This window comes from Elgaria multicarinata, chromosome 3 (genome assembly GCF_023053635.1).
Source record: "Elgaria multicarinata webbii isolate HBS135686 ecotype San Diego chromosome 3, rElgMul1.1.pri, whole genome shotgun sequence".
In the NCBI taxonomy this organism is placed as follows: Eukaryota; Metazoa; Chordata; class Lepidosauria; order Squamata; family Anguidae; genus Elgaria; species Elgaria multicarinata.
In genome coordinates this window covers 149408774-149421046 of record NC_086173.1, presented here as the reverse complement: position 1 = coordinate 149421046, position 12273 = coordinate 149408774, and the positions used below count along the sequence as shown (strand labels likewise).

The 12273-nt window shown below is 44.7% G+C and overlaps 1 protein-coding gene across 1 annotated transcript in view; it reads left to right on the top strand.

Moving 5' to 3' along the window:
* The window catches only part of LOC134396029 (sperm acrosome membrane-associated protein 4-like), a 28210-nt gene extending 20220 nt beyond the window's left edge, over window positions 1-7990 (top strand). The window contains exons 2-3 of the mRNA XM_063122355.1: window positions 4913-5026; window positions 7476-7990. Coding sequence (XP_062978425.1) covers window positions 4913-5026; window positions 7476-7687 — 326 coding nt within the window. The 3' untranslated portion in view covers window positions 7688-7990. The remainder of the gene's footprint in view (window positions 1-4912; window positions 5027-7475) is intronic.
* Window positions 7991-12273: the final 4283 nt, after the last annotated feature.

Genomic DNA, 12273 nt, shown 5'->3' with positions numbered 1-12273 from the left:
CTTCCCATTCCACATTCAGAAGCCAACCAGATGGGCGATTGAATCTTACTTCAATACTGGAGATGGGTCAGCATTCTCCACCACACCTGAGGGCAGCAGGCGAACCTCTGAGGCCCACCAGACTGTGTGGCACACAGAGCTCTGTCCATTAACACCATGCCACTGCTCCATATCCCTCAGCATCTGCCTCCTGTGGCAGCTGCCTCACTATGACTAATGGTAGGGCCGGCCTGCCCATAATGACGATAATAGAAATAGAAATACAATTCAGCTCACCATAGTGGCAAAGGCAGTGACCAGGGCCCTTTCTACACCTAAGGATTATCCCAAGCAAATGGAGGGATCGTCCCTGCCTGCTCCCAGGATCCCCTGTGTCATTTGGATGCACAGGGATGATCCCGGGTGGGGGGGGGGAAGGCAGGTGTAGAAATGGCCCAGGTGAGCTGTGTGGCTACTCAATCTATTGTCCAGGGCAGGATCTACACTACTGCTTTATAACGGTTTGTAACAGTAGTGACTACTGTTTAGGCCCAGGACACACTACATGTGCAGTTGTCAAACCATTTTCAAAGTGTTATATCCTGCTTGGTGTAGGTCTGGCCCAGGTGCTAAGCATTGATGGGCCACCTCAAGGTCCCTGCCCTACTCTCTCTTTTTACGGTTATCTTTTAAATGGCCTTCACATGGACAACCTTTTGAAAGAGGACGCTTTCAAACAGAGGACCGTCCTCTGTGAAGTAAGACACCTGGGCCACCCTAGTTTGTGGATTTCCTAGAGGCAGCTGGTTGGACACCATGGGAAGCAGGATGCTGACCTAGTTGAGTCTGATCCGATGGCACTTTTCTTAGGCTCTTGAACGAAAGCGTTCCTTTACGTAGTAATTGGATGGCCTGTTCCTCCTGCGTACCATCAAAGGAAATTGTTTGAGAAATGAAGTTACCCACAGATGCAATTACCGTACTCGAGGGCAGACCCACCTTGGTTCTGGAAGTACTTACTCAGCGGTCACTACTCTACGGCAGACGCACCACCATTTCTCCATTCCTCTCTTCCTATTCCTTCCCCATATTGCATTGTTATGAAGAAAGAAGTTTTCCCTTGCAGGCAAACCGTGTTGCAATGTAATCATTTGTCTGCAAGCAACACTTTTCGCGGCTTGCCGTTCGACCAAAGCAGACAAGCCCAGACAGCAGAAGCAATTGCTTCTAAAGGCCGTGGCGTCTTCCTAGCTCTTGGCGCGTCACCTTCTAATCCCGTTGATACCCACAGCCGAATTAAGTGGCACGTTCTTCGAGGGCGCGTGTACGCATTTAGCTGAGCTATCAGATGCTACCACAAAATCCAGTGGCAACAGTCAAAACAGCTGAACTTTTTACTGTGGACTAAAAATTGGTTTAATATTAATTGCCTGGTTCCAGGATACTCTGGGAACTGTAGGAGGGCGTTTGTTTGTTTGTTTGTTTGTTTGTGGGATGGGGGCTAAACATTTCTAATGGAGAGTCCCCTGAAGGGACTACAGTTCCCAGGATTCTTTGGGGAGGAAGCAATGACTGTTAAAGTAGTACTTCACATGTAGGTTTGTGACCATGAACCTAGGAAGCTGCCTTCCACAGAATGCATCGGTCCATCAACCTCCATCTTGTCTACACCAGTGATGGGGAACTTCAAGTGTTGTTTGACTCCAACTCCCATCAGCCCCAGCTACCATGGCCAGTGGTCGGGAATGATGGGAGGTGTTGTCCAATGCCATCTGGAATGCTGCAGGATGACATCTGGTACTGATTGTAAATGCAAGGTTGCCAATCACACAGAGGCTTCTAACCTTGCTCAGTCAAATGCAACAAAAAGCCTTTCTTAGACTTTCAGTGCCAAATGGACAGAGGTCTGTCGAGGAGCCCATGTGCCCAGGGAGACTGGGGGCAGGTCGGGCTGCTACACACTTTTAGCCCACCCATGCTCAGCTGGACAACTGCACAGGGCTAGAGTCAATCCTATCATCTGCCCTGTTAAGGCAAAATATTGACAAAGGCTCTTGCATAACTGCATCTTTACATGTGTGTACATATCTCGTGATGGGTGGAACTTGAATGAGTGTGGAGCTACCTTCAGGATTTGGGAGGTTCCATTTTAATTGGCCCCATTTTGGAGTCTGCAAAAGGCCATTCAGTTCCCAGGTTGGATTCATGTGGCAGGACGTAAGCAAGGCCCTGCCCTTGTTCCAATACCCCTGGGACCCAAAGCACATATTACTGTAAAGATGTAGTTAGCAGTTACATCTTTTTTCTTTTCATGCAGTGACTCCAATCCTAACTTTGGGAGGGGGCGTTAAAGGGCCTTTCGCTCTTCTGCCTGCTGCAATTCCAATCTGGATCGGGTGGGTCGCGCCTGCAATTTATATTGCTAAATACTAATAGTGATCTGTTAAAGTAATTGGCTCACCATTTGGCAATACACATTGCAGGGGGGTAATTGGGTTAAAGGCCCCCACCCCTCAAGGCAGGGCCCTGATCCAGATCAGGACTACTGTACTTGCTTTGAGCGGTGGGGGGGAGGGAGGAAGACATAGCTGCTAGCTAGATCATCAAGGTTATGTGTGTTTTGGGATGAGGTGTCCATGGAATTATTACAGTTCCAAAGGCCTGGAGTAAGTCATCTGTGAGTCAAGTTGTCTTCAAATTTTTCCTGAAGTGAAATTCAGTTAGGAGGGCCCTTCTGCTAAGGGGGGAAAAATAGGAAGAGAAAAATTAAAAGGGATGTAGTAAGGCTAGTGGAATTTCACAGTGAAGAGCTATGGTATTTTCTAGAGTTTCGCCACCAACAATGGTGCAGCTAATGCTGAACTTTGGGGCTGAAGTCCAAGACCCCAGAGCCTAAGTGGGCCCCAAAGAACCAACAAGAAGTGATAAGTGATTGAAGCAGGAGGCAAACAGACCTAGTATACGCACCTGGGAAACGGTTGGGAAACAGCTCACTATGGACATCGAAACCCACACACATACTTTCAGCTTTATAGGTAGAGATTGTAGACATTTTTATTTGCTCAGGCATTTGTAAAGTTGTTTGGGCGCAGTAAAGTTGTTTAGGTGCAGTCCTAGTGAGAAGTATCACTGCTGTTTTATTCAAAGGAGAAATTGGTTTGGTACCTAATTTTGCAGTTTTGAACCACTGTGCAAACCAAAATGCAACTATCCTTCAAAATTCGTACTTCTCCAAATTTTGCAATGGAATTCTGCAATCCAAAAACTGCATACAAAAGTGCATATATTAGGAAAATGTGCTCACAATATCCCATCTTTTGGTGAAAATAATTGTCACAAATGTGTTCTATTAGTAAAATTACTTGAAAAAATGTGTACGTTTGGCAAAACTGCATTCGAAAATGCATGCATTAGGAGAAATGTGCTCAAAAATGCATATAAATTCTTGTTTTTAAAATTTATTTATTTATTTATTTATTACATTTTTATACCGTCCAATAGCCAAAGCTCTCTGGGCAGTTCACAAAAGTTAAAACAATAATAAAACAACCAACATGTTAAAAGCACAATTACAAAATACAGTATAAAAGCACAACCAGGATAAAACCATGCAACAAAATTGATATAAGATTAAAGTATAGGGTTAGAACAGTAAAATTTAAATTTAAGTTAAAATTAAGTGTTAAAATACTGAGAGAATAAAAAGGTCTTCAGCTGGCGACGAAAGCAGTACAGTGTAGGCGCCAGGGGGACCTCTCTGGGGAGCTCATTCCACAACCGGGGTGCCACAGCGGAGAAGGCCCTCCTCCTAGTAGCCACCTGCCTCACTTCCTTTGGCAGGGGCTCACGGGGAAGGGCCCCTGTAGATGATCTTAAGGTCCGGGCAGGTACATATGGGAGGAGGCGTTCCTTCAGATAACCTGGCCCCAAACCGTTTAGGGCTTTAAATGTCAATACCAGCACTTTGAATCGGGCCCGGACCTGGACTGGCAGCCAATGAAGCTGGAAAAGGACTGGCGTAATGTGGTCTCGTTGGCCAGTCCCTGTTAGTAAACGGGCTGCCCTGTTTTGTACCAGCTGAAGCTTCCGGACCGTTTTCAAAGGCAGCCCCACGTATAACGCATTGCAGTAATCCAAATGAGACGTTATCAAACTTAAGCTTCCATCTTACCTGAGATGTACCAAAGTTAAGATTGGGGAAAAATGAAAAACTGAGAAAAACCAAATGTGTCAGATTCATCCATCCCCGGTTTTTATTACATTTTAAGGTATTGCAACTTTAAGGATGTTATATTTAACTCCTAAAGGCCTGTGGCCAAAACAGATCACAAATTCCCCATCCAGAAGAGAGCGGCATCTCCCTTGCACCAATGCAAAGGCTGGCACAGCAGAGCCTTTTCAAAGGATTATTGCAAAATAGTCCTTGACAGCAGGCTTTTTTAGGTGTGATGTAATTTCACCTGCTGTAAAGAGGTGTTCACCACTTCCTTTTCCCAGTCAGTTTGTCCCCCAACCCCACCCTGCTGCTTTTATAAGCTAGGGAGAGCAAAGGTCCAGCATGCACAGTCGGGAAGGTTTGTGGCTCACCAGCAGAGCACCTGCTTTGGATGCAGAAGGTCCCAGGTTCAATTCCCAGCATCTCCAGGTAGCGCTGGGAAAACCCCTGTCTCAAACCCTGGAGAACTAACGCTAGTGAATGTTGACAATATTGGTGTAGATGGACCTGTGGTCTGACTCAGGATAAGGCAGCCCTCTGTTCCTAAGGATCCAGAGACATCAAGCTGTAAAGATAAGATTATACCTCTCTCCATCCTTTCAAGACAGACCCCGCTGTTCTATTCAGACTTCCTCTATGTCCTCCCCGCTGATCCACTGAAGCTGTAATCGATTACATCTGTCACCATTTTAAAAAAATTCTTTTTCTGTGCTCTAGGATCGGCTCTGCAATGCTTGAAATGCTCCTTCACATTTTTTGACCTCCCCTGCCACACTACAACCGTCATCTGTGAAGATGGGCAGGTCTGTGCTATCATCCGGGGGAAAACAGGTAAGATGGAAGCTTTGTTTGGTGCATCCCTTCATTCCCTCCACCTCTCTGAGGGAAAGAAAAGTTCCTGCTCCTTGCCTTTCTTCTCTGTCCTTCTATTTTCCTCGTGAGCCTCTCCTGGCATACAATATTTCCTCCATGAGAAGGCATTTAAAACAGTCCCTGTGGAGTCATACATGTGGAAGAAATTACAGTGGAATGCAAAGTCTACATTGTAAGCGTGGCAAAACTCCTCCACCGTGTGAAACTGTTCATCCATTTTGTTTCTGGAGGCTGAAGATCAGTTAAAACGCCACAGATTTTGGGGAGAAAGATCCATCCGTATGAGCCAGCTAGTAACTTGGGTGGGCTATGGTGAAAATGTATTCTGTGTTAAAACTCCAGCATCTTCTGAGGCAAAATTTGATCCTACTCTTTTGAGACTCTCTTTATTCCTATAAGCTGCTGTTTGTTTTGTACTGTGATGACAATTTTGTTTGTTTGTGACACTTTATACCTCAAGGCATCTTACAATAAAACTGAAAACAATACAGATACCGCCCCCCCCAAAAAAACATAAAAAGATAAAATACCTCAAAAGCAGTAGTTTGGCCCTTTAAATGGTTGAATAGTCATTTCCTTCCCCCTGGGAACTGGGAATCCGGGGAACTGGCAACCATGAATGTAAGCTAAGGATATCTTAGAGAAAATTCACCTCAGCAAACACACACTCCACCCAATCATTACAAGCTACAAGTTGCTATTTACAGTAATAACTTAAGCACTGGTAACCATATTTTGGTGCTATTCAGAATGGATTACTGCAACTAGGGAGAGTGGAGAAATTCATTTCATTTACATTGAATTCACCTAATTTTGCCCTTTCGATGCAATACATGAACCAAAACTCAGATATCCGTCAAAATCTGTACTTCTCCAAATTTTGTGATGGAGTTGTCCAATCAAAAATGTGTACAAATATACATATATTAGGGGTGAATAGACAAAAATGTGTATATGAGTGAAAATAATGTTAAAAATGCATCATATTAGGAAAATTACTTGCAATAAAAGCCAGCCCCTTTGCAGAGACTGATAACTGGTCTGTCCAATACTGTGATAGCCTCCATTTATCCAGCAAATAAAAATACTTAGGGGGAAATGGGGGTGAAACCAGGAAAGGCAACAATGACACACATACACAGGATTCTAAATAAAAACAAAAAAGCCAGTCTAACTTATCTAACCACATTACCTACTTGAGTAGAGGCCTACTTGAAAATCGGCCCATATGCTGATTTTATTGCAGAGAAGATTGTCGGTGGGGGGTGGGTATCTGGTTTCCAGTTAGATGATATGTAGGAAAGCTTTAGTAGGACAGAGAGCTGTACATGTAGAAATAGTTGACAGAAATTGCTCCCAATGAAAAAGCAACTTAAGATCCAAGTATTTATGGCTTCTGTGACAAACCCCTACTTCTGATATAGCTCCACAGTGCCCTGTAAAGCATCCGGTCAGATGGCACCCTGCTGGGCACCCTGAATACTTTTATCTAGTCTTACCTTGCTTTTTTGTCTTCCAAAATGCAGACAAAACCTTAATTCCTTCCTTTGAATAGGCTGGCTGGTTCCAACCACTTTGGGCTTTTGAGAGATAAGTTACAGTCATTAAGAAGGTGGAGCTTCTGAAAGACTTGAATTGGCCAGCCTACTTAAGGCCTCAGTTGCTACCAGTCCCTTGCTGGAACAACAGCTCCTTCTGTGAAGAACAACCTCAGGCTAGCAACACCTGCAGAGCGCTGTCCAAGGTGCTAGTATTCTCTGCCTTGCTGTGCTCATATTTACCCAGCATAACTGTTGACCAAATGTGACTCTTGCCTTGCTAATCATTGCTACCTTCTACCAGAGCCTCCTCAAGTGCCCAGTTGCTGGCTGTGCCTCCCAAGGCCCAATCCTAGCCAGCCTCCAATTCACATGGGGCACTCACCATCACCATACATGGTTTTTGACCCAAGTAGCTGAGCATATGGAGCTATTTTATACTGAGTCAAACCTGTAGTTCATTCAGTTCAGTACTGTTTATATGGTCTGACTGCAGCTCTCCAGGTTTCAGACACAGGTCTTTCCCCATTCTGCCTGAGATAGTGAGGACTGAAGCTGTTCAGCCATTTTGTATCTCTTCCACTGAACAATGGCCACTTCCTGAGGGATCTCTTAGTCCAACATGAACCTGCCCATATGTGGAGCACATCTTCAACTCCACAGTTCCTCCCACGCTGTAAGCTTCAGCCCATCAGGGCATGGAAAATTCAAAAGCCTCAGAGTTCAGGGGCTTCCAAGTGGCAAGGGTGCAATTGATAGGATTGGGCTCTAACTCTGTAATTTCTTTTTCTCTTCCCCTCCCCTTCCCAATTTCCTGATGGCTTTCAATAAATTCACCTTTCTCATGGTCTTTGTCTTCTTTTCTGTAGCTGGCCACAAGTTTATCAAGAAGAAGAACTGTGTTGACGAGGACAAGTGCAGCAAGAATGACACGGCCTCCTATTTAGGCATCACCTACACCACCACGTATGAATGCTGCAAAGGCGAATTCTGCAACTCGGGTGCCACGCTGCCTTCTGCTCATCTCTCCCTGCCGGTGGCCCTGGCTATGCTGGGTGCTTGGCTCTCCCGCCTTCTCTAATTCCTCTCCTCAGGAAGTGAATTTCTACGCGATGGCAAAAAAAAAAAAAGCATTAAACCTAGCAAACACTGTATCATATAGGTCTTCCGCTCCCCCTCCCCACTGCCACCGTGCCTTTTTTTACTTTAAAAAGTACTTGTTAATATACTTGTATTTCTTTCCATATCTCTGCTATCTTAAATCATATGAATCAAGTATGGATGGAAAAGGTTACTGGGATGGGATGGGATAGGGAAACAAATGCATTTGGAGAAGAACATCTTCCTTCCCTTTCTTTTCCTGTGGACTTTTTTTTTAACCTTCAGCTTTTGGGGTGGGAGGAGACAGGCAGCCATTTTACCACACGTTTCACTATACAGCTCCACCAGACATGTGGTAAAGTTCTCCATACCATTTGAGATGATGATAATATGGATAACGAAGCTACCTCAGAGTGTGAGAGAGTTCAGCCTGAGTTGGTTACTTTTTGCCATCTGGATAAGCTCTGACAACTAGCTTTCCAAGTGGTTTGTGATAATAATAATTAAAAAAAAATTCAGAGGGGCAGCCATGCTAGTCTGAGGAAGCAAAAACTACAGAGTTTTGGGGTGCCTTCAAGACAAAAGACATTTATTCTGGCATAAGCTTTGTGACAGAATAAATGTGTTGGCCTTTAAGGTGCCACAAGTTTCTTCTTCGTTTTTACTGTGATAAAAGTCACCAGCTGGTAAAAGGGTTACCTTCATCCATGTTTGGTCCAAACTCCTTCTGGAGCTGAGGTCAGCAACCAGCACATCCAGGGCACTTGCCAATCCACAAACCCTTTTAGCAGCTACTGGGTGAGAAAATACCCCAGAGTTCCTGCATGGGATTCTGGGACACTTGGCATGAGGCCTGGCCAGGTCACACAGCAGGGGCCCTCCAGATCATACTCCACATGGGGCTCCTAAAAAAAACCTGGAGCTGAACCTGGCTTTATCGTTCTCCCTTTTCATCTGCTTCGTCTTTTCTTTCATGCTTTATTTCTTTTTTTATTTACTGTTCCTTTTTCACTTATTTCTCTTCATTGCAAGTTCTTAGTCTATTTGACCATTTACCCTTCTTTCTGATTTCTTCCACCCCTACCTTACTTGTTCTGCCTTCCTTTCATTAAGAGACTCTTTCCGAGTTCTTGCACTTACGGCAGCAACAGCATATTGTGTGCGCATCCAGACTGTGGCTGCGGTTTCCTTTTCATATGAGTCACCCCACATATGGTAACCACTTCTTTCCTCAGCATATTTTGGGATTTGTCACGTTTTGACCCTCCCTGCCTTCTCCTGAGGACAACAGTGTGTCAATGAGGGAGATGGCCCCAAAGGAGGAAGATTACAGAGCATAGGCATCCCAGAACAAAGTGATTCCCCCCCCACCCGCCATTGGCTGTATGACAATGTCCACATATAGCAGGAATGGGCCACTTGGGATCCCTCTTTGGCCTACAATACCCATCAGCCTTGGCAGAATAGTGAGGAATTATGGGAGCTGGAGGCTACTACATCTAGAGAGCCGCAAGTTGCCCACCCTTGATATAGAGAATTAATGTCGCCCAAAACCAGAGAACTGTCAAAAGTCATGTGTAGCATGTCATTCACACGGCTAGCGCATTGATGAAAATATGCCAACAGCTCCACATTTTTGTCTGCCCATGAGGCTAACACATACAAACAGATACACGTTTGATTTATATATATATATATATATATTTAAAGGTGCCCACATAGCCATTCCACAAACATTTCGCTGTGCCTTCCAGGTGCATAGATGCACAGGATACATCTGGAAAGTGAACAGGATGCTAGATTAGGTAAACCCTTGACTTGATTCAGCAGTGCTTTTTCCCCCTTGTTGTTCTCCTGCCTTTTGTTTCTCTGAGGCAACGTTGCCAACATACATTTCGAATTAGGCACACAATCAAAGACCTGGAGACATCTGTTCACAAAATACAGAGGTTGGAAAATTGGTTTGAGATGCTTGCTCGCAGTAAAACAAAACTCTCTTCTCTGGGTTTTTCTTTTCTTTTAATTCAAAATTTGGATCCAAGAACATTAATTCATTTAGGGCACATTTCGATGCATGTTTAGACAGAAGAGAAAAACAACAAAAGATGCTGGCTGGGAAATGCTGGGCTGTTGTTGTTGTGTCTAAACATGTATGGGATTATGTAGAAGATGTAGATTTACTTTTAACCTTCTAAAACATGTGTTTAGCCATCATGAAAGTATCTTAAAATGTATCTTTCTATCTCCGCCATTAGAAGAAAAGTCCAAATTATTATCCAGAAAATATTTTCTTTTAAGAGTAGAGAACCTGGATACTGGAGGTTCAAAATCTACTTGGGAGAGGTAAAGGAGAGACTGAAACCCAAAGCCACACGTGCCCCAGCCCCAAAATAGGGGAAGCTGGAGACCCCACACATGAAAAACAGAAAATGTTATAATCCAGGTATGGTACTTATCTCACCCCCTTTCTTCCTTCAATTCATTGTGGCTCTAAAAAGCATCATTAGGATATAACCCTGTAGCCTCTTATCTTGGTGGAAGCCCCATTGAACTCAAGAGATGTTACGTGTATATTCTAGCTCGGTTCATTTATATCTGTATCTGTATGTATAAATGATTCCTCCACAATCAGGTTTCATTCCTTTGTCCTCTTTCTCACTCGAACGTTACTGTATTTTGCAACCCGCTTAAAATATGGAGGAAGCTGTTCCCCACAGAATGGGCAAATCCTCTGATCTCTGTTTCTGTGTTTCCGCATTTCAAGTTGCGGCTTGCATCCCAAACACCTGGAGGAATGCTGTTCTTTGCGGCCTTAAGTTTACCAAATAGCTGGGTGCATGCTGTTTGTTGTTGTTTATTCGTTCAGTCGCTTCCGACTCTTCGGGACTTCATGGACCAGCCCACGCCAGAGCTTTCTGTCGGCTGTCGCCACCCCTAGCTCCCCCAAGGTCAAGTCTGTCACCTCCAGAATATTAGCATTTTGACCATCTTCCGACCTGGGGGTCCCATCTTCCGATGGTATACCGACATATCTCTGGTTGTACTGATCCATTTAGTTTTCACAGCAAGAATACTGGGGTGGGTTGCCATTACCTTCCCCAGGGATCGTATTTAGTCTGACCTCTCTACCATGACCTTCCCATCTTGGGTGTCCCTTCATGGTTTAGCTCATGGCATCCTTGAGGTGCTCAAGCAACAGCACCATGACAAGGTAACGATCTCCCGCAAATACACGGAAGCTTTGCAGTACCTGATGCTTCCCTTTGCTGGCATCTCCTGAGACTGGCACGCCTCCAGTTGCTGTTCCGTTATTTCTGAACCGAGTGCAAAACGCCGCAGGGCCAAATAAAGTCTGCCTTGATGCGAGCTTTGAAGCCTGAGCGTCTCTCTCATTACTCTCACGTTACACTCTCAAATTGCAACCTTCCTCCATCAGCCAATCCTGCTGTATGGGCGGACTGGGGCTGCACTAAAGGATTTTCCATGCTCTGGAATGGTAGGAAGGAGGCAAAGGAGCGTATGCCAGGCTGGTGGCTCCGATTTTGGTGGGGCTGCAAATCTATTCCAAGTTTCAGTCAGAACCAGCCAGAACTCTAAAGGAGCTATCCAAGGTGCTGAACCAAATGGGTCAGTATCTGCTTTAGAGTAGCGGCTTTTGGGTTGTCTGGTCACTTAGCAGGGTACAGAGCTAGTTCCTGAGCTGACGCTTATGACGGGGGTGTTGCTTTCTTTGTTTATAAGCTTTTTCAGCACAGGAGCAGAACAGGCTCCAAACAAATCTGTCAGGGGGCACACTCCAAGTGGGCGGACCCACTGCACTATGTTGCCCCCAATGTGATTTCCCAGTCTCCATTCACACACACATACATACATACACACACCAGGAGACCACAGGAACATGGCTAACCTCTTTAGGAAAGCTAAAGAGGTTTCTCAAAACCGCTCTCTGGGCGGTTTTGTGAACCGCCCAGAGAGCTCCGGCTATTGGGCGGTATAGAAATGAAATGAAATGAAATGAAATGAAATAAGTAAATAAATAAATAAGCTGTTTCATAACTGGGATGCCAGTACCAAAACCATCCTCTTCCTAGTAGTCACCTGCATCGCTTCGCTCAGCCTGGGGCCCTCGAGGTAGGGTCTCTGAGGAAGATATTAAGGTTTGGGTAGGTCCATGTGGAAGAAGCTGGTCTTCCAGATAGCCTGCTTATAAGCCATTTAGGATTTCTACCTTCGAGGAGGGTGTCAGTGGTTGGGGCCGGGGAGAAGCAAGGGGTGGAATCAGAAAACGAGTTTGGTAACTATCAAAGTGTAAACTTAGTTATATTATTATAGTACCATCTGTGTAAATGGGACTTAATTATGATAGGATGAGTCTCTGCCCCCCCCCCCAAGAACTTACCATCTAGAAAATCAACACAAGGGAGATAACAGAAGAAGAGGAGAGAAATGGAAACAAGGGTAAATGAGGGAAGAAGTTAATACACCAGAGGCGTTACTGGTAGAGCTCTGGCTGATTTGCAGTAGATGGGCAAAAATGTCTTGCTTTCATTTGTTTAACCATAATGA